The sequence below is a fragment of the Camelina sativa genome, chromosome 19 (assembly GCF_030686135.1).
Source record: "Camelina sativa cultivar CO46 ecotype springtype chromosome 19, ASM3068613v1".
NCBI classification, from domain to species: Eukaryota; Viridiplantae; Streptophyta; class Magnoliopsida; order Brassicales; family Brassicaceae; genus Camelina; species Camelina sativa.
Genome location: NC_141898.1, coordinates 25,725,436 through 25,748,520, shown reverse-complemented (window position 1 = coordinate 25,748,520; position 23,085 = coordinate 25,725,436). Strand labels below are relative to the sequence as shown.

At 42.5% G+C, this 23,085-nt stretch overlaps 1 protein-coding gene, 1 long non-coding RNA gene and 1 other non-coding gene across 3 annotated transcripts; 1 reads left to right on the top strand and 2 right to left on the bottom strand.

The window, feature by feature from the left end:
* Nucleotides 1-5,923: 5,923 nt before the first annotated feature.
* LOC147921022 (uncharacterized) lies at nucleotides 5,924-6,526 on the bottom strand. The gene has a single exon (XM_087501347.1). It carries the CDS (start codon nucleotides 6,524-6,526, stop codon nucleotides 5,924-5,926), a length of 603 nt encoding a protein of 200 aa, XP_087357473.1.
* Nucleotides 6,527-7,771: 1,245 nt separating this feature from the next.
* On the bottom strand, nucleotides 7,772-8,276 carry LOC147921021 (uncharacterized). The gene is made up of 2 exons (XR_015590779.1): nucleotides 8,127-8,276; nucleotides 7,772-8,021 (listed from the first exon to the last, which is right to left on the bottom strand). It is a non-coding gene; the product is annotated as an uncharacterized LOC147921021 (long non-coding RNA).
* A 12,543-nt stretch (nucleotides 8,277-20,819) lies between these two features.
* On the top strand, nucleotides 20,820-20,926 carry LOC147921020 (small nucleolar RNA R71). The gene has a single exon (XR_015591907.1). It is a non-coding gene; the product is annotated as a small nucleolar RNA R71 (small nucleolar RNA).
* The last annotated feature ends 2,159 nt before the right edge of the window (nucleotides 20,927-23,085 follow it).

The following is a 23,085-nucleotide window of genomic DNA, read 5'->3' as shown; positions in this document are numbered from 1 at the left end:
AATAATAATAATAATAAATATAATAATCTAAACTAGTGGTCCCATACCCACTAGCCACCTAACCACAAACAACCAACAACGGAAATAACCAATAACATCAAACCAATAAACCAATAATAATTCATAACCATCAAATCAATAAACTAAACAACATGAATCACATACAGAAGCCATACAACAACCAATCGAGTCATTAGAACATCTTACTCTTCATTGCCTTGATACCATGATCACACTTTGTCTTTACCTGCACCACAAACACAAATTGAAATGCATGAGTATTTAATAAACACTCAGTAAGGCAATCCTCCCATCTTTTAGGTTATACACACAAAAAATAGAGACATATCTAACCATCAACCAACAATCAATAACCAAACAATAACAAACCATGACTCTGCATCAAACAACACGAACCCATGCATCGATCGACACCAACCGGGGTTACATCAACCGACATAAGCTTGAATCGACCGATGCAAGGTACACTTGCATCGACCGACACGCACACTGCATCGACCGACGTATGTTCGACATTGCACGAAATCCCTAATTGCATTGACCAACACCTCCACATGGCATCGACTGATGCTCCTAGGTCAATATGCGCCGTCCTCGCATTGCATCGACCGACGCACAAAGTGCATCGTCCGACGCACATGCCGAGCACCGTGTTTCCCCGAAGCTTCTCATTGGATCTCCGTTCCTACACCAACAAAAGTCGATCACAAGCCACAAGAAAGCTTCCCAAAGCCCCAAATAACATTTTAACAAGCCAAACAACACATAAACAAACAGATCAGAGACATCTCCAGCTTAGCTAAGACACTTTCATGCACGTACCTTTGCAAAGAAGATTTTGAACCTCAAAAAGACAAAACAATGCTCCTAGGAAGCTCCTACAACGATCCCAACTACAGATCTCTACAGGAACAGCCTCAAATCTCCCAAAATCCTCAAGAACACTCAAGAACTTTTTCTCTCTTTTTTCTCTCAAAAATGGCCAAACTAGTCATTAGACGACAAAACTCGACATAAGGGTTTTCCCTAACCCCAACCTACAGCGCATCCCCGGATCGTCATTTGAAGTCGATATACCAACCATACTCCCAAGCCACAAAGTTTCAGAATATGGCAGTACCAGGAGGACCAAAGTCCCCCAAGAGTCGTGAGAAAACAATCCTGAACACGTCTAAGCCCTATCCTTAACCAGGTTTCCTTCCCGTGGTTCGCATAAAACAGCTCAATGTCTTACCAACCACATATCCCTTCACCAAAATACCTCATGATCACACAAGGATCATCAAACTGCCACAAGGGCCGCCACCAAGGCTAACAAATGTCCTACCCAGGACCGCAACCAAGGCTAACAAATGTCCTAAAGGAATGTCACGAAGACCACTCGCCCCGAATGACCATCACAAAGACCTCTCGTTCCGAAGGACCATCACAAAGACCTCTCATCCCGAAGGACCGTCACAAAGACCTCTCGCCTCGAAGGACCGTCACGAAGACCAATCGTCCCGAAGGACCATCACAAAGACCACACATCCCGAAGGATCGTCTAAATAGGCCAAAAATCCCGAGGGACCGTCACAAAGACCACACAATTGGCTAACAACCCGCCATGAAAGCCACACATGTCTCACAAGACCGCCGCACACGGCACACAAATGACTCCCCAGTCTGCCATGAAGGCCACACAAGCCCCTCCAAGGCTCACAACCACGAAAAATGGACAAATTCTAACTCCCATAAAACTTTCAATTTTTAGAACTTTCCACATCTAGAAACTTTCCACTTTTAGAAAACTTCTATTTTAGGAAACTTTCCCTATTTAACCACCGCCTCACGGATATTTCGTACTCTAAACACCACCTCATATTGTTACTTAGTCGCACAACCAACCACCCCTAGGTGAAAAAGTAACAAGAGAGATGGGCTGGAATACTCCATTCCCGCTCTAGCCACGAACTACAGCTGGGACGAGGCTAGACAAGCTCAAGTCGTAGCCTGCTTCTCAAACCACTTCTTAAACCTTGCCTTCATCCTCGACTCTGGCTCCCAAGTCTGCTCCTCAACACCATCACAATCCCAAAGGACTCTCATCAAAGGAATCTTCTCCTTCTGAAGTTCCTTGATCCTCCTCTCGAGAACCCTCACTGGTATCTTCTCCAAAGTCATGTTAGGTTGAAGATCCTCAGGAATCTTAACCAACAACTAGTCATCCTCACGGAGACACTTCCGCAACATAGACAACATGGAAAACCTTGTGGAACGCACGCATAACCTCAGACAACTCCAACCTATATGCTACCGGTCCCACCCGCTCAATCACTCTGAACGGACCCATATACCTCGGACTCAACTTAGTCTCTGTCAATGACCTGTTTGGATCCTGCAACCTGGCCATCTTCAGTTACACACTGTTTCCGACCTGAAACTCACGATCTCTCCTCCTCCTATCAGCATAACCCCTCTGCCGATCCTGAGCTTCCTTCATGTTCAGCTTGAGAACCCGAATCTTCTCTGAGCTCTCTGAACAAAACTAGCACCATAAATGCTCCTCTCCCCCACCTGATTCTAGCATAACGGTGTACGACATGGCCTCCCGTACAAAGCCTCATATGGAGCCATCCCAATACTCGCCTGGTAACTGTTGTTGTAAGCAAACTCCACCAAGCACAGGTGATCCACCCACGGCCACTCCAATCCAACACACATCCTAAGAAAATCCTCCAACAACTGGATTATCCTCTCTGACTGCCCATCTGTCTGGGGATGATAAGTTGTACTCATATGCACCTTAGTGCCCATCTCTGCCTGAAACGTCTCTAGAACACCGAAGTGAACTTGGAATCCCTATCAGACACAATACACGTTGGCACCCCATGCAATCTGAGTATATCCTTCACATATTTCGTACCCAAGACCGCTGCTCCATCAGTCTTCGTAATGGCCAGAAAATGTGACGACTTAGTCAACCGGTCCACAATGACCCAAATAGCATCAAAAGTCTGAGACACTGGCAAACCCACCGCGAAGTTCATCGTGATCATATCCCACTTCCACTCTAGAATGGGAAGAATCTTCAGTAACCCGCCTGGAACCTGATACTTAGCCTTCACTAGCTGACACACATCACACCTCGCGACCCAACTAGCCACATCCTTCTTCATCCCGACCCAGTGATAGTACACCTTGAGATCACGTTACATCTTAGTCGCTTCTGGATGAATATAGAACATGCTCGCATGAGCCTCCCTCAGGATCTCCTGTCTCAACTCCTCATCCTTGGGCATACAAATCCGCCCATGCACCAAAATAGTATCATTAGCCGAAACATGACACTCTGAATCAACATCCTTTGATGCATTCACCAGCCCCAAATTCTTCTCGTGAGCCAACCGCACCTTGATCAGAAGATCTGCTCTGTCAGCCGCCTCCATACCCAACGGCTCCTGAGAAACAACACACAAACTCAACGCACTGATCTCTCCTACTAGAGACTCCATGTCATGCTCCTGAGCCAAAGCTGCCCTCTTACGACTCAGAGCATCTTCAATAAAGTTAGCCTTACGAGGGTGGTAGGCTATCTCCAAATCATAATCTGCCACAAGCTCCACCCACCGCCTCTGCCTCAAATTCAGCTAAGGTGAGTGAATATATACTACAGGCTCTTATGATCTGTTAACACCTGCACTTTTGCACCAAAAAGATAAGATGTCCAAATCATGTGTAGGATAGTTTTCCTCATGCTTCTGCAACTGCTGTGAAGCGTAGGAAATTACCTTCCCATACTGCATCAGCACAAACCCCAAACCAACTATGGATGCATTTGTATTAACCACATCGGGTTCTCCCTGCTCTGGCAAAGCCATTACTGGCGTAGTAGTCAGCATCTCCTTCAGGCTTACAAAGCCCTCCTCGTACTCATGTGATCAAACAAAAGGAACATCCTTCCCTGTCAACTTAGTCATCGGACGTGCTCTGCTCGCAAACACTTACACAAAACTCTTGTAGTATGTCACAATCCTAAGGGAGGAGGAGTTAAGGCAGGAGATCCTAAGGGAAGCTCGTGCGAGCATAATCTCTATTCACCCAGGAGCGACAAAGATGTACCGTGAATTCAAGTTGTACTACCACTAGGTCGGGATGAAGAAGGATGTATCTAGTTGGGTCGCGATGTGCGATGTCTGCCAAGTAGTGAAGGCTGAGCATTAGGTTCTAGGCGGCTTGTTGAAGAGTTTGCCCATTCCAGAGTGGAAGTGGGACATGAACACGATGAATTTCGTGGTTGGATTGCCAATATCTCGGACCTATGATGCGATTTTGGTCATTGTGGACTGTTTGACTAAGTCGACACATTTTCTGGCCATCAGGAAGACCGATGGAGCAGCGGTCTTGGCTAAGAAGTATGTGAAGGAGATAGTCATGTTGCACGAGGTGCCAGCAAGTATCTTGTCTGATAGAGATTCCAAGTTCACTTTGGTGTTTTTGATGGCATTTTGGTAGAGATAGGCACTAAGGTGCATATGAGTACAGCCTACCATCCTCAGACATATGGGCAGTCGGAGAGGACAATTCTAACGTTGGAGGATTTGCTGAGGATGTGTGTGATGGATTGGGGTGGCCATTGGGCAGATCACCTAAGCTTTGTAGAGTCACTGTTATGCTGGACTTAGGTGGGGAGAGGAGCATATATGGACTCGCCAACACCCTCTGAAGCTGAACATGAACGAAGCTCAGGATCGGCAGAGGACTTATGATTGAGTTGGCGGCTTGCCAAGCATTAGATGCGGTGAATCAGAATATGCGAACGTATGGTACTTGTTGTTTTATTACGCTCATATTGATGATTTGCTGTGGAGAATTGCCAAGCGAAAAAACTATTTTTTGAATAAGATATCTTGTGGAAGTGTTCCTACGAGGCAAATTACTAGAAGTTCTTGGACGGACAAGGGGTATTGATATTCGGGTGGCGGTGAGTTGATGTCGGCATACTTGATTATCAGTCTAGTAGATAAGGATGTTCTAGTGACTTAGTAGTTATGCTTTGGTTTCTGCTAGAATGTTAGAAATGGAATGTTGATGTTAGAACTATAGTTTAAGTTGCTAACTCTTGGTTTATGATTTTTATTAATTCTTTATTTATTATTATTGGTGTTTTCTGCTGCCTATTATCGTGATTTGAGTTTCTGGATATTTTAAAAAATATTTTAGGTTATTTATTTACTTCTTATATTAAAAAAAAAAACAGGTCGGCGTGTTTCAAGTTTTAATGGTGACAGCTATTATTTTAGTGATATTCCCTTAACTTATTTTTAATGAGTTGCTTTTCACCTTGTCTGATTATATTTATAATATAAGAACACAAATTATGTTTCATATTTGTTTTTCATGATCAAAGATGTATCCTTTTAATTTATTTCCCTATAAATGTTTTAAAAATTATTTTATTAGCTTGTTATGTTTCAATAATCAATAGTTTCAATACTGGCCAAGAAATATCAATTATTTTATATATAATTAAATATGTATTTTCAGCATATTAAATATGCTTAAAAGCTTATGGTTGTCAATATTTTTTTATTAAATACAATGTAAAATTTATTCGAAAAAAATACGGTTTACAATAGCGTTTCTGAAACTCTTTACATCAATGCTGTAAGTGTAAAAAATTAGACAGAGATTAAGAGATAAAATTGTTATCGCGAAGCAAGCCAGGTTAAAACCCATCAAACTTTCCATCTCGTTGAAGCTGAATCAAGTAAACCCTGTTTCAAACATTTTCCTCAAGTCGTCGCACAAGCTGGTGTGATGGAAGAAGGAGGTTCCCCATGACGTCTTACATTTCTCTCGCTCCATAGTGAATGAATGGAAAGCAGAAAAATAAATCTTAATAAAAACAGTCGATCATGTCCTAGGAACGAATCCAATAGCAACTCAACAATACAGTGCCATACTGTGGTGAAATTTGTTGAAAGAAGCTTTGATATGAGGCCAGACCAGACTTCTCTTCTGTAACACACATGAAATAAAAAAGATGATTTCGGGTTTCAACATACTGCTGGTAAAAAACGCAAGCTGCATTGGCTCCTACATTCCAACTCATCATCTGATCTCCCGTGGAGAGAAGATTCTGCACTTTAAGCCAAGTAACAAATACATCTTTTGGTGTCGCATGGAAGAACCATACACCTTTAGACCAATCCCTCTTTGTCTTTGGAGCACAGATTGCGTCCCAAGTCTCTTTTGTGCTGAAGGCCGCTTTATAACAATCACCCTTTCCTCTCCAATGAACTACATTTGCCGTCTGTCCTAGCCCTTGTGTACGAATATCATCAAGGAGCATTTCCAGCTGATTTAAAGACGGTGTCCTATGCCTGCATCTTCTATGAGTCATGATAGCTTCAGCAACTGTGACTTGGAGGCTCAGTCCCATGTCAATACAGCCGCGAGTACCGGTGATATCAATCAAAACTCCTAAAGGTGACCAGTTATCAAACCCAAAAGAAGTAGTCATGCTGTCATGCGCCTCATATCTTATAAAACCTGAAGCTAAATCTCTATATTTTAGAAGCTTTTTTCTGTTGTAGCACATTGGCTAAATGACTTTATGATTGTAAATATTAATTTACTAGTATTGAAAAAGTTCTCTAAATATCATTACTTGACCAGTATTGATGGTTGTAAAATTACCTTAATATTAGCTTAACTTAAGGGGTGTTATATGGTTCTAATTCTAAAGAATTTTGAAGAGTTCAATAAAATCATAGAAAATGAATAAGTGAAAGATTTTAAAGGATTGCTAGAAATTTTTCTATAATCTAATTGATTAGTTTCCCAAACAGTATCTCCATTTAATGATACTTTCTATTACTTTATTGTGTGAAAATGTGTATAAATTAATAAACCAATAATATAATAACTGAATTTGTTTACAATCCTAGATTATTTTTTTTAGTTGAATAACACAAAAATTTTGTTGTCTATATAAAATTCAGTATTTAAAATCCCTAGATTTATTAAGATTTTAAGTGGTTTTTTACAAATCACAAACTAATAACACTGAAATTTAACAAAGTTTTAAAAAAGCTTGATTAAATAACAACAGATTTTACATAGCCTTTAAGTGAAATTATTAGTAATACCCTTTTATAGATACCCCTTTTCAAAAATATCATTTTTCGCCATTTTAAGCCTTTTTCTCTCTTTTGCACGACTACAATATGTTAGATTGATTTACATAATTATTTTTAAGGTTTGGATTCTCTATTTTACATTTAGTGTATTGTTTTGAGGGGGTAGAAATTGAGATTTGGAGTTTGGAGTTTATAATTTAGTCATTTTGTATGTAGAAAAAGGTATTATTGAAAATGGAAAACAAGAGAGGGTATTTTTGCAAAAGTATATAGCGAAGGGATATTTTCAAAAGGGTACAGAATAATGGTATTTTCAAAAGGGTATTTTTGAAAATGCCCCAACAATCTAAGTCATTATAAAAACATCAAAGAATATGAAGAAAATAATTCTTTAAGACATTACTTATTATAAAACATTATTTATTATGAAGCGGAGGGAATATAAGATTCACAATAACATAGTCAATATATGGAACACATACTTTAATTTTTAATTTTCTGCATTTCGATATTCAATTATTAACTTATATGTTTTTATTAAACTTGCAGAAAATCTATGACTTGAAAATGAATCTAACTTTGATCTGGTAAAGTTTATGTACTCCACTCTAGATCTTCTTTGTAAATTCAAAAACATGTGAAAATTATAGATTTATTTTTTTAACCAGATACCATTACATGAGATTATATCATTTCATCGTAGAAGTGCTAGTTACTTATAGTATCAAATAGTCTCACAACAACATCTTGATTTTGTAAGACAAAAACCATGATTATATCCTATTCTATGACAAGTATTATTACAGACTTCATTTGCACACTTGTTATCCTTGTAGCATTTGAGTGGTGATCGCGAAAATTGGCTAGGTTGATAACCTATATACAATATTAAAATAATCAATACCCATTAACAAAGAGTGAAGTCATCATGATGATAATTACAAAATGAAGGTATGAAAAATAATAAACAACTACCCGTACTTTCAGCAGTGGTATGAAGACAATGAACAAAAGATATGATGAAGATGATAGTAGAACAAAATGCCATTAAAGTTTTCATAGTGATAGCAATTATTTTAGTGATATTCCCTCAAAAAAAATTTAATGAGTTGTTCTTCACCTAGACTGATTATATAAATTATATATAACAACACTAAATATGTTTAATATTTTTTGTCCTGGTCAAAGATGCAAAATAATATATTCTTTTGATTTATTTTCCTACAAATATAATTTCTTCAAATATATTTCTTTTCCAGCTATTTATTTTATTCTTTTAATGTTGGAAAGACTGACTCACTGAAAAAAACAGTCTATTACCTGGTTAAATATGCAAAATAATATAATCTTTTGATTTATTTCCTTATAAATATAATTTTTTCAAATATATTTCTTTTCCAGCTGTTTATTTCCCCCCTCCCCCCTAATGTTGGAAAGAATGACTGTAACATCCGCGAACCGAAATCCCGGTTTAGAGATTGCATCGGTCGATGCAAGGTTGTTTTCTGCGGACGAGTTTAAGTGAAACGCTGTGTTTTGGGCAAGGAAAAGGGGAAAAACCCTTAAGTAATTTCTTTTGGTCTCATTAGTTGTTTTGGCCGCTTTTGAGAGAGAGAAAAGAGAGAAAGAGTGTTCTTGGTGTTCTTGGAGTTTTCTTGGAGATTTGAGGTTGTTCCTGTAGAGATCTGTAGTTGGGATCGTTGTAGGAGCTTCCTAGGAGCGTTGTTTTTCTTGTTTGAGGTTCAGATTCGTCTTCGCAAAGGTAAGTGCATGACCATGGCTTATCTAAGCTGGAGGTTCTCGATCTGTTTGTTTATGTGTTGTTAGGCTTGTTAGAATGTTGTATGAGTCGTTAGGAAGCTTTCTTGTGGCTTGGAATCGCTTCTTGTGTTTGCAGGAACAAAGATCCGGCGAGAAGCTTCGGGGAAAAACGATGCTCGGCATGTGCGTCGGTCGATGCACTATGTGCGTCGGTCGATGCAGTGCGAGGACGGCGCGACTTGACCTAGAAGCATCGGTCGATGCCATGTGGAGGCGTCGGTCGATGCAACTAGGTTTTCAGCGTATTGTCGAGCATGCGTCGATCAATGCAAGTGGAAACATCTGTCGATGCAAGTGAACCTTGTGTCGACCTATGCATACCTTGTGTCGGTCGATGCTTGTCCCTGATAGTGTCGGTCGATACAAGCCTTGTGTCGGTCGATGCAGAGCCTGGTTTGTTTGTTGATTGTTGCTTGATGGTTAGAGTATCTCTAATGCTTGTGTGTTTATAAAATACAAGATCCCAGTAGATGGGAGGATTGCCTTACTGAGTGTTTATAAAATACTCATGCATTGCAATTTGTGTATGTGATGCAGGTAAAGGCAAAGTGTGATCGTGGAATCAAGGCAATGAAGAGGAGGATGTTCTAGGGACTCGATTGGATGTTGTCTGGCATTGCTAGGTTGCTAGAGTTGGGTCTTTAGAACTTGCTAGGTTGATGGTTCCTTGTTTCCTGTTGTTTGATATTGGAGTATTGTTATATTTGGTTATTGGTTATTAGTTATTGGATTATTGTTTGGATATTGGTATCTGTTATTTCCGCTGTTGGTTGTGCTTGTGGTTAGGTGGCTAGTGGGTATGGGACTACTAGTTGTAGCTTATTATTATTATTATTATTTATTATTTAAAAAAAAAAAAAAAAAAAAAAATGGGTCAGGTCGTTTCAGTTTGGTATCAGAGCCCTTACGGTTCTAGGTTTGGGTTCACTAGGTTTCTAATGTGATGTTTGGGTTAGTCAATTGTGTGTGGCATGAAGTCCTAGAATATCCTCTTCGAGCCTACAGTGTGATTCCACGATGAGTATAAGTTTTTGTGTTATGTATAATTGTGTGTTTAGCCTTCTGTTCATGGTAGTGCAGATGGTTAGAGAGGATGCTGTTGCTGGTCGTGGTCGTGGTCGTGGATGCGGACGTGGTCGAGGACGCGGATATGGTCGCGGATGCGGACGTGGTCGCGGACGTGGACGTGGTCGCGGACGCGGACGTTGTCGAGGACGCGGACGTGGTCGCGGACGCGGACGTGGTCGCGGACGCGGACGTGGTCGCGGACGTGGACGTGGTTGCGGACGCAGACATGGTCGCGGACACGGACGTTGTCGTGGACGCGGACGTGGTTGCGGACGCGGCAGTAGTCGCGGACGCGGACGTGGTCGTGGTAGGGGGAGAGCCCTAGTTGTTAGTGAGACCGAGGACCAGAGTGTGACAACAGAGGGTGTTGGCGAGTCGCAGGGTGTCCAGGGGGATTCCGTGAGTATGGCCGGAGGGGGCGGTGTTGATGTTCCAGTAGCCGGTGATGTTAGGGCCCCAGGTGGTTGGAGTCCCGGGTGTCGACCTTGCGGGTTTTCTGGCACAGTTGTTAGAGCGGTTGCCGCCAGTGGCACCGGCTCAGGCTCAGGTAGTGCCACCAGTGGTGGCGGAGGAGCGGCAGCCAAAGGCTGTGGATGTGGGGGTCCATTCTCGATATAGCAGCATGCTGACAGAGATGGGTCGCATTCATACTGAGCGGTTTTTGGGAGGTACTGATCCTACCGCTGCGGAGGCGTGGAGGACGAGTGTGGAACGTAACTTCCATAATCTGAGATGTCCTGAGGAGTTTTGGGTGGACATTGGGGTCCACCATTTGACTGGTGATGCTCAGTTGTGGTGGAGTTCTGTGGCAGCCAGTAGGGTGCAGAGGGAGATTTCTTGGGCTGACTTCGTCTTGGAGTTCAACCGCAAGTATTTCCCTAGATAGGCACTGGATAGGTTGGAGGTGCAGTTCCTTCAGCTAGCTCAGGGAACTCAGTCAGTCCGGGAGCTTGAGTTGGAGTTCAGTCGACTTCTGAGGTATGGGGGACGGGATATGGAGTCTGAGGAGGCTCATATCAGGAGGTTTTTGAGGGCCCTACGTGACGATTTGAGGGTTCACTCTAGAGGGCGGAGTTATGCTACGCGTGCAGAGCTGGTTGAGACTACAGCAGGGATTGAGGAGAATATCCGGGCATAGTCAGTGGCGGCTAGCCCAGCAGTCCAGCCTAGCAAGGCTCAGCATCAAGGAGGTTCTACCAGGGGCGGCAAGCCTGCGCAGGGAACCAAGAGGAGATGGGAGGCTACACAGAGGCCGGGTGGTCCGAGTTGCTTTGGGTGTGGAGGCAAGAATCACAAGGTTTCTAGTTGTCCCAAGAGCAGTGCTCCGACGGCAGCATATCGTGTGTGCTATCATTGCAGGGAGCCAGGGCACATCAGGCCCTATTGTCCCAAGTTGCAGCCGGTAGCAGTGGCAGTGTTGCAGCAGGTGCAGCCGGAAGGGCAGCAGGTGGCACGGATTAAGCAGGCGCCACAGATTTACACGACTATAGAGACTGGTGGAAACAGTGCCGGAGCGATCACAGGTATAATTTATGGTACTTAATCTTTGTGAATTCTTAGTAAGTTTAGATTTTATGTTGTCCTGAGATAAAGTGTTAGGTTCTCAACAAATGAGGTTTGTGTAGGGACCTTGTTGGTGGGCGGGTTTAAGTCCCATGTTATGTTTGATTCTAGAGCTTCTCATAGCTTCATTACCCCGGTGTGTGCAGTGAGTGCGGGTATCGTGGGAGATCCCGGAGAGTGTACAGGAGTTGTCAGAGTTGCTGGAGGCAGGTTTCTGAGGGTCACTGGTAGAGCGAGGGGTATCGATATTCAGATCATGGGAGAGTCTTGGCCTGCGGATTTGCTTATCAGCCCAGTGGAGCTATATGACGTTATCTTGGGGATGGACTAGTTGCATAAGCATATGGTTCATCTGGATTGTCATTGGGGTAGAGTGGAGTTTGAGGGCTCAGGAGGGAAGTTGGTTTATCAGGGCATTAGACCGACTTCGGGGAGTCTCGTGATCTCGGTTATTCAGGCTGGGAAGATAATTGAGAAGGGCTGTGAGACTTATTTGGTTACTATATCTATGTCAGAGTCAGTGGAGAAGTCTATGATTAGCGGTATTCTGATTGTAGAGGAGTTTGAGGATGTGTTCCAGTCATTGCAGGGGTTACCACCATCTCGGTCTGATCCTTTTACTATTGAACTGGAACCAGGGACGACACCGTTATCCAAGGCTCCTTACAGGATGGCTCCAGCAGAGATGGCAGAGCTGAAGAAGCAGCTAGAGGATTTGTTGAGCAAGGGATTCATCCGTCCTAGTGTATCACCGTGGGGAGCGCCGGTGTTATTCGTTAAGAAAAAGGATGGGAGTTTCCGCTTGTGTATATATTACAGGGGTTTGAACCGGGTCACTGTGAAGAACAAGCACCCTCTTACGAGGATCGATGAGTTGTTGGATCAGTTGAGAGGTGCTACTTGGTTCTCCAAGATAGATCTGGCGTCGGGTTATCATCAGATCCCGATAGATGAGGCAGATGTGAGGAAGACTGCTTTGAGGATGAGGTATGGGCATTATGAGTTTGTGGTGATGCCTTTTGGGTTGACTAACGCGCCAGCTGCGTTTATGAGATTGATGAACAGCGTATTTCAGGAGTTTCTGGACGTGTCTATCATCATTTTCATCGACGACATCCTGGTTTATTCTAAGAGTCCTGAGGAGCATGCAGTGCATTTGAGAGCAGTTCTGGAGAAGCTGCGTGAGCAGAAGTTGTTTGCTAAGTTGAGCAAGTGAAGTTTTTGGCAGCGGGAGATGGGTTATATGGGTCACATTGTGTCTGCAGATGGGGTTTCTATAGATCCGGAGAAGATTCAGGCTATCAGGGATTGGCCTAGACCGCAGAATGCCACGGAGATCAGGAGTTTTCTCAGGTTGGCAGGGTATTACAGGAGATTCGTGCAGGGGTTTGCGAGCAGAGCACGTCCTATGACTAAGTTGACGGGGAAGGATGTTCCTTTTTTCTGGTCACAGGAGTGCGAGGAGGGCTTTGCAAGCCTGAAGGAGATGTTGACTACTGCTCCGGTGTTGGCTTTGCCTGAGCAGGGAGAACCCTATGTTGTGTATACAGATGCATCCAGAGTTTGTTTGGGTTGTGTGTTTATGCAGCATGGGAAGGTGATTGCCTATGCTTCGCGGCATTTGCGGAAGCATGAGGCCAACTATCCTACTCATGACTTGGAGATGGGTGTTGTAGTTTTTTCCCTGAAGATTTGGAGATCTTATCTTTATGGTGCAAAGGTATAGGTATTTACAGATCATAAGAGCCTGACGTATATCTTCACTCAGCCCGAGCTGAATTTGAGGCAGAGGCGGTGGATGGAGCTGGTGGCGGATTATGATCTGGAGATAGCCTGCCATCCTGGTAAGGCTAACTTGGTTGCAGATGCCTTGAGTCGGAAGCGGGCGGCCTCGGCTCAGGATCAGGATATGGAGTCTCTGGTAGGGGAGATCAGTGCGTCGAGGCTGTGTGCGGTTTCTCAGGAGCCGTTGGGTTTGGTTGCAGCTGATAGAGCAGATATGTTGAGCAGAGTGCGGTTGGCACAGGAGAAAGATTTGGGGCTGGTGAATGCCTCAAAGGATGTTGATTCTGAGTATCAGGTTTCGGCTAATGGTACTATTCTGGTGCATGGGCGGATCTGTGTGCCCAAGGATGAGGAGTTGAGGCAGGAGATTCTGAGAGAGGCTCATGCTAGCATTTTCTCTATTCATCCAAGAGCGATTAAGATGTACCGCGATCTCAAGAGGTACTATCACTGGGTCGAGATGAATAAGGACGTGGCTAGTTAGGTTGCGAGGTGTGATGCATATCAGCTGGTGAAGGCTGAGCATCTGGTACCAAGTAGTTTGCTGAAGAGTCTTCCCATTCCAGAGTGGAAGTGGGATATGATTGCTATGGACTTCGTGATTGGCTTACCAGTGTCCAGGACGTTTGATACTATTTGGGTCATTGTGGACAGGTTGACTAAGTCGGCACATTTTCTGGCCATTAAGAAGACTGATGGAGCAGCGGTCTTGGCTAAGAAGTATGTGAAGGAGATAGTCAGGTTGCATGGGGTGCCAGCGAGCATTGTGTCTGATAGGGATTCCAAGTTCACTTCAGTGTTCTGGAAGGCATTTTAGGCAGAGATGGGCACTAAGGTGCATATGAGTACAGCTTATCATCTCCAGACCGATGGACAGTCAGAGAGGACGATCCAGACGTTGGAGGATTTGCTGAGGATGTGTGTGCTGGATTGGGGTGGCCATTGGGAAGATCATTTGAGCTTGGTAGAGTTTGCTTATAACAACAGTTACCAGGCGAGTATTAGCATGGCTCCTTATGAGGCTTTGTATGGGAGTCCGTGTCGTACACCGTTATGCTGGACTCAGGTGGGGGAGAGGAGCATGTACGAGGCAGATTTTGTTCAGGAGACCTCGGAGAAGATTCGGGTTCTCAAGCTGAACATGAAGGAAGCTCAGGATCGGCAGAGGAGTTATGCCGATAGGAGGAGGAGAGATCTTGAGTTTCAGGTTGGAGATAGAGTGTACCTCAAGATGGTCATGTTGCGGGGTCCGAACAGGTCATTGACTGAGACTAAGTTGAGTCTGAGGTATATGGGTCCGTTCAGAGTGATTGAGCGAGTTGGACCAGTGGCATATAGACTGGAGTTACCTGAGGTTATGCGTGCATTCCATAAGGTTTTCCATGTGTCTATGTTGCGGAAGTGTCTCCGCGAGGATGATCAGCTGTTGGCTAAGATTCTTGAGGATCTTCAGCTTAACATGACTTTGGAGGCGAGACCAGTGAGGGTTCTCGGGAGGAGGATCAAGGAACTTCGGAAGAAGAAGATTCCTTCGATGAGAGTCCTTTGGGATTGTGATGGTGTTGAGGAGCAGACTTGGGAGCCTGAGGCGAGTATGAAGGCAAGGTTTAAGAAGTGTTATGAGAAGCAAGCCGCGACTTGAGCTTGTCTAGCCTGGTCCCATCTGTAATCTGTGGTTGGAGCGGGAATGGAGTATTCCAGCCCATCTCTCTTGTTTACTTGGTCGCTTGGGGTGGTTGGTTGTGCGACTAAGTAACAAGATGAGGTGGTGTTTGGGGTACAAAGTTTCCGCGAGGCAGTGTATCGGAGGAAAGTTTCCTGTTTTGGAAGTCCTATAAATGGAAAGTGCAAAAAATGGAAAGTTTTATGTGAGTTAGAATTTGTCCATTTTAGTGGCGGAGAGCCTGGGAGAGGGCTTGTGTGGCCTTAGTGGCGGACTTTTCAGTCATTGCGCCGTGTGCGGCGGTCTTTTGAGTTATTGTGTGGCCTTTGTGGTGGGTTTTTTAGCCATTGTGTGGCCTTTGTGGCGGGCTGTTTAGCCGTTGTGTGACCTTTGTGGCGGGCTGTTTAGCCATTGTGTGGCCTTTGTGGCGGGCTGTTTAGCCATTGTGTGGCCTTTGTGGCGGGCTGTTTAGCCAGAGTGTGGCCTTTGTGGCGGGTTGTTTAGCCAGAGTGCCTGTTGAGGCGGTCCTTTGGGACAGATGGTCTTTGTGACGGTCCTTCGGGATGAGTGGTCTTGGTGGTGGTCCTTTTTAGGACATTTGTTTGGCCTTGGTGGTGGTCCTGTTTAGGACATTTGTTTGGCCTTGGTGGCGGTCCTGTTTAGGACATTTGTTTGGCCTTTGTGGCGGCCCGATGGGCAGTGAGATGATCCTTGTTTGGTCATGAGGTATTCCAGTGAGGGGATATGTGGTTGGTAGGACATCGTGATGTCATACGCGAGCCATGGGAAGGAAACCTGGATAGGGATAGGACTCAGACGTGTTCAGAATTGTTTGCTCGCGACTCTTGGGGGACTTTGGTTCTCCTAGTACTGCCATATTCGGAGACTTTGTGACTTGGGAGTATGGTTGGTATATCTACTTCGGATGACGATCCGGAGGCGCGCTGTAGGGTGACGACCCGAGAGACGAGTATTGGATCCTTATACCATATGGCATGCGGGTTTAGGCCCGATGAGGAGCCAACATTATGGCATGCAGACTTAGGTCTGATGAGGAGCCAATAAAAACTCAAGGTTTAGGCCTATGAGTAAAAGAAAGTCCAAAAGTCGAGAGCAAATAATGCCTGGAGCGTGAGTCTATCGCCTAGAGGTGACCTTTCGTAGTTCAGTCGGAGGAGTGCGGGCCGTGGAGACGGTTGCACGGGAGTCCTTGGCTGATGGTTGTTCGAGATTCGAGGACGAATCTAAATTGGTGGGGGAGAATTGTAACATCCGCGAACCGAAATCCCGGTTTAGGGATTGCATCAGTCGATGAAAGGTTGTTTTCTGCGGACGAGTTTAAGTGAAACGCTGCGTTTTGGGCAAGGAAAAGGGGAAAAACCCTTAATTCGTTTATTTTGGTCTCATTAGTTGTTTTGGCCGCTTTTGAGAGAGAGAAAAGAGAGAAAGAGTGTTCTTGGTGTTCTTGGAGTTTTCCTGGAGATTTGAGGCTGTTCCTGTAGAGATCTGTAGCTGGGATCGTTGTAGGAGCTTCCTAGGAGCGTTGTTTTGCTTGTTTGAGGTTCAGATTCGTCTTGGCAAAGGTAAGTGCATGACCATGGCTTATCTAAGCTGGAGGTTCTCTGATCTGTTTGTTTATGTGTTGTTAGGCTTGTTAGAATGTTGTATGAGGCGTTAGGAAGCTTTCTTGTGGCTTGGGATCGCTTCTTTTGTTTGCAGGAACGGAGATCCGGCGAGAAGCTTCGGGGAAAAACGATGCTCGGCATGTGTGTCGGTCGATGCACTATGTGAGTGGGTCGATGCAGTGCGAGGATGGCGCGACTTGAGCTAGGAGCATCGGTCGATGCCATGTGGAGGCGTTGGTCAATGCAACTAGGGTTTCAGCGTATTGTCGACCATGCGTCGATCGATGCAAGTGGAAACATCGGTCGATGCAAGTGAACCTTGTGTCGACCGATGCATACCTTGTGTCGGTCGATGTTTGTCCCTAATGGTGTCGGTCGATGCAAGCCTTGTGTCGGTCAATGCAGAGCCTGGTTTGTTTGTTGATTGTTGCTTGATGGTTAGAGTATCTCTATTGCTTGTGTGTTTATAAAATACCAGATCCCAGTAGATGGGAGGATTGCCTTATTGAGTGTTTATAAAATACTCATGCATTGCAATTTGTGTTTGTAATGCAGGTAAAGGCAAAGTGTGATCGTGGAATCAAGGCAATGAAGAGGAGAATGTTCTAGGGACTCGATTGGATGTTGTCTGGCATTGCTAGGTTGCTAGAGTTGGGTCTTTAGAACTTGTTAGGTTGCTGGTTCCTTGTTTCATGTTGTTTGGATATTGGTATCTGTTATTTCCGCTGTTGGTTGTGCTTGTGGTTAGGTGGCTAGTGGGTATGGGACCACTAGTTGTAGTTTATTATTATTATTATTATTTATTATTTATTATTTATTATTAAAAAAAACAAAAAAAAAAAAAAAACGGGTCAGGTCGTTTCACTAACTCACTGAAAAAAAACAGTCTTTGCATCTCAAGATATTCAATCATCAAGAAAGATTTATATCCAACATATTTCCAACATTCTTTCAAATACCATCTTAATCACCGTGGTGGATCAACTCTACATGTATAACATATTCAGATAGAATATCTCTGGTTTATGATCCAAACAAATTGTAATGGAAAGTACTCATAATAATTCGTTGACCCGAGACGAACTTTGACATATAAAGTCATTTATGTCAATTACATAGCATGGTTTAACCACCATTGTCAATTGACTAAATACTCTCGAAAAATCAAGGTTGCATATTGATAACAAAAATATTTGGTAGATGATCAGTCCACAATATCTACTTGCATACGTACCAAAAAAATTGACACTATCCAGATTCATGGGATTAGTGAAAGCCTGAAACGACCTGACCCATTTTTTTACATAATAATAATAATCTAGTGATCTTATACTCACTAACCACCTAACCACAATCAAACCAAACAGCGGAAATAACCAAATATTAAACCAATGATTTAAATAACCAAATAAATAATTCAATAATATCTAATCATCCATACCAAATAGCAACTCATAGAACAATGAAACCGCAACCTAAACAACAGTTCTAGACCACTACATTCCATCATAGATACCTAACAACAGCATAGAACAAACAACCAAGCCTCTAGAACATCCTCCTCTTTATCGCCTTGTTTCCACGATCACACTTTGCCTTTACCTTCACCACAAACACAAATTGAGATGCATGAGTATTGTCATAAACACTTAGTGAGGCAATCCTCCCATCTACTTGGCTATGCCTACAAGAAACTGAGATTCCAATGTTAAACAAGCAACAAACAAACACAAACAAACCAGAGAAACAAGTATCAGCCGCCTGCTGACAGGGTTGGTGTCGACCCAATTGTAAAATAAATCAGTTTTCACTGTGATAACATCATTATTTTACTCATTTTAGCTATAGTTTTAGTATGCATTTAGGAAGAGTTTGATATGATTTCAAGGCTTTAATGTCTCTTATCAAGTATTTTAGGTTTCAACAAGGTTTTACAAGTTTTATAGCAAAAATGACCAAAAGACAAGGAAAATACGTGTTTCAGGAAATATTCAGAGCTTTACAGTACGGGCCACTTTGAAAGAACTTCCATAATTCACATTTTGACGTGTCTATGGAAAGCGAAAGCTGAAAGAGTCATTTTTCTCCTCAAAGTGGAATCAAGTCAATCCATTCACTCACCAGGAAGTTATTCCCGATTTACCGAGACGTGTTATAAACCGACGAGAAGATAAGTTTGAAACCAAGTGGACTTTAATGACGGCCCGATTAGCAACCATCACGGCGGCCCATCCCGGAGGAGTGACGGTACAGAACCTTCCTCAGCCGCCCCTTGTCCTGCACTCAACAAGAAAAGACGTTTCTACCTTTACAAAACCCTAAGCCTTCAAAAACCCTATAAATACTCTTCAAAACCTAGGGTTTAGTGTGTGCAATAATTGGAGCAGCCTAGAGACACGACCACTTACCTATGAAGCTTCATGGATTATAATCGAACTTGTTTTAAATGCTTTGATTTATGTGTCGTTGCCTGCGAAAGTTGAGTAACGGAGTATAGGGATCTTAGACGGTTAGCTTTTGATCTATAAGTTAACGGTTCATTCATGTTTCGTAGTCCGAGTTATAGATAAACAAACTAACCCTAAACTTTCCTAAATATATAGATCATTGATCCCCTGCGATTTTCCTTGATGCCCAACGCTTGTCTCATTTATTTTACTTGCTTTTTATTTACGTTATTGCTTACTTACAACCGTGACAACCAAAACCCTATTTTTATTGAGCCCTAGCCTTGCATCTCTTCCGATGGATTTTCTAAACAACAACTCTCTCTCTGTGGGATCGATCCTTAAATACTACAACTGATTAACTGTGCACTTGTAGTAGTCGTATGATCTTTGTAAGGCAAAAGATTTTGAAGCTAAATATCACACGCATCACAAGCTTTTTGGCACCGTTGCTGGGGAGAGATTGTTTGTTTACAAGAATCGAGGAACTAGAGTAACGTCTAGGACACCTTGTTTTTTAATTTTTCTTTTTGATTTTTACTTGTTTCAGGAGACCTTGAGGATGAACCTCGACACTATCCCAGGAGATTTTGAGAATCTCACAATCGCACAACTCATGACACATTATTGAGCCACGGACGGAGACCCATCCGGTCCGCAAACTCACTCGCTGCAAGGTCCTTGCCTTGGTCACTCTCGACCAGTTCATGTACCACCACTTAGGTGCCCTTGTTGCCGCTCTCTCACTCGACCATCTCAAGGCCGAGCATTCATGGGACCAGCTTACTGGCCAGCTGACCAATTTTTCACACCGTACCATGCAGACGTGCCATGCTTTGCAATGGACCATCACTTTGATCCGCAATAAGTCATGAATGTCGATGTCAAAGAAATTTTTTTCTATGACACTCGAAAACCAATCACTTCAAGGAGTTCTCACATTGAAGACAAGCTCATGAAGATGATGGAAGAGCTTATATCAAGTCAAGAGGAGGCTGATAAAGTTCTAAATGCAAAAATGGATAAGAAGAGTATTGAGTTTGGAGCTAAACTCGAGACTATCACCAAGGACGTTACACGCTTGGAGGAACAAATCAATGCTGTCAACAATCAAGTCTTAAACAACATGGAGTATATTGATGATGATAGGACGAAGATTATCAACATGGGTTACACCATTGACACCATCGAGAAGAAGCTTTCTACGATTTCCGACGAAAACCACAACTTTTGACGATTTCAACATCAAGAAGAAGCTTTCTACTGAGGTAACCCTAGGACCCGACCATCCCCAGCACCATATGATGTTTATGAAGATTTGAACTGGTTGTAGGGCTTGAAACCTCCTTGGTTTTGGATGTAACATAGCTCAGCTACCTCATTCTCCCCATCTTGAATTGTTGTGTCCTCCTCAGCAAAAAAGTGAATGTTCTTATGTTGACTAAGCAGAATCTTGTCTAACTTGTAATTGACAATCTTCAAGTCCTTCTTGTACTTCTCATCTGGTGCAGACTCAACAAACCTCACTGTTCTATCATACTCCTCATTGTAGTTGCCATTGGATTGAGCCAAATTCTCCACTAGCTCCCAGCCATCATCTACATGCTTGTTGAGGAAGTTTCCATTAGAAGCAGTGTCTAACAACATCCTTATCTTGGGCAGAACTCCTCTGTATAGTGTGCTGAGCAGTGACTCATTGCTGAACCCATAGTGTGGACACTGAGTTTGATAGCCCTTGAACCTCTCCCAAGTTTCACAGAATGTCTCATTGTTCTTCTATGCAAAGCCTGATATCTCATTCCTCAACCTTGTTGTTCTGGCATTGGAGAAGAATTTGGCTAAGAAGGCCTTTTTGCATCCATCCCATGTGGTTATGGCTCATGTTGGTAGTCTCTTCTCCCATAAGTGAGCCTTGTCTCCTAGTGAAAATGGGAACAATCTGAGTTTGAAGCTATCCTCACTCACACCATTGATCTTGGTGAGGCCACAAAGCCTGTCAAATTCATCAAGGTGATCTAAAGGATCCTCCATTGGCAGACCATGAAATTTGTTGGACTGGATCATACTGATTAGCCCACTTTTGATTTCAAAGTTATTGTTGGCAACTGCAGGAGGTACTATGCAAGCTCTTTGTGTATGAGTATTTGGAGCATGATGTAGTACTTTTACTTCAATTAAATTATCAATCCACAATTTGCATTAATCAACTCACTAAGAATGCACAAAGATGCTCAATCTAAACTTTAACAGGAATAGGTCCTTTTGTAACAATCTTAACTAACAAACTGATTCAAAGAAAGAAAACAAGACAATTCAAACAATGCAAACTCAAAGCAAACAAGGACAAACTAAGAACTGACTTAAAATCAAGATTAAATAGGTGAACCTTGGGCAAGGTAAGTGACTTGGGAGATAGCTAAACAATCCTAGATATCTAAGCAAACAGTCAAGAACAATCCTTAGGCTAAGAACACTTATGTAAATCAATTCACTTCCATGATAAAGATCCTATGCAAATCAAGCAATCATCAACAATTTCCAAAGGCAATCACAAGATAAGCATGCATTAAAATCAAGTCTTTATACCACTAAACACCCTAATCATCAATTTCCATTGGCTAGGAATGCAAAACTCTTGGATAGTTTGGTTCAGTATAGTGGTAAAATGTAGACATGTCACTTTCACTATGTAAAATGTGCACAGCATCTTGTATAGAATATTCCTGATGTAATTGTCTATATTTAGTTTGTACCTAGGATCCAAAAGAAGTAAGAAGTAAGAATTCTTCTTCTACACTTTTCTCTCTTTCGATCTACACTCTACACTCTCTTACACTACTCTATACTCAATCGTTACATCCTACACAAGACAAACTCTCTTATTTTCTAAACTTACAACATGTGTCCCATCTGTGGAGCACTCTTTCAAAAGCTCTTATGTGTTACTTGCACGAGCCATCTTTGACCACTGTTAGTCGAGGGTTTCGAAAAGCCCATCTTCATGGTCGAATCCGCTATGGTCCCAAAAGATTTTTCAAACAGTGCAAGCCTCTTAAAGTTGAGCATCACCTTGGAGAACTCATGGATCCTATATTTTTATTCCCATTTTTTTATCTTTGCTTCATATTTTTTTTAGTGAATGACCATGAGTTAACACCCGATAATTTATAAGAAAAAATTAGAAACAAATTAAACTCAAATCCGTCTACGGCACCTAAGGCCATGAATATCGTCTTGCAACAAAGACTCAACTATAGTAGGATCCACCAAGAAAACATGAAAACCAGGTGGTAAAGAGAACATATAGTTTGCTAATCCGTTTGTTAGACGATTATCTTTCCTATACATGTGAACAATCCAAACTATCTAGTCCTTCTCAAAAATGTTGTGGCACAACCGTACTAGGAAAGAAAAAAGATGTGACTCACCAATCCTTTGCTTAAGAAAACCAACCACCATATTGTATGAACTTCCTTCTTTTGAGGTTTTAATTGAATGAAGTTCTTGTTTGACAAAAAAAATAATGTTTATATAACATACTATTCCCTGCTTAATAAATAAAGAAATGTATTTTTTTTTACATTTTATCATGCATTGAGGGTAGAGTTGGGCATTTTGGTTTATTTCCGGATTTGAATTCGGTTCGTTTTGTTTTAACAAAGCTTAAACCATAGTAAATTTGATTATGTTTATTTTAGTGTACTTCAGATTGGTTTTAATATGAAAAATACTTAGGTTCACCCCTAGGGGTGAACTCTTTTGTTCACCTCCTCCTTTTTCAACCAATCAGAATCTTCTATATAATATTTCATTTAAAAAGTAAATCAAAACTAAAATTAAAAGCAAAACAAGTTAAGGAAACAAATTATGTATCTTTTAATAAAAAAAGTTAAATATTGGTTTGGTTTAGATTTTACAATTAAACGAGGTTATATATCAGTTTAGGGATTATAAATGAGAATTACAGT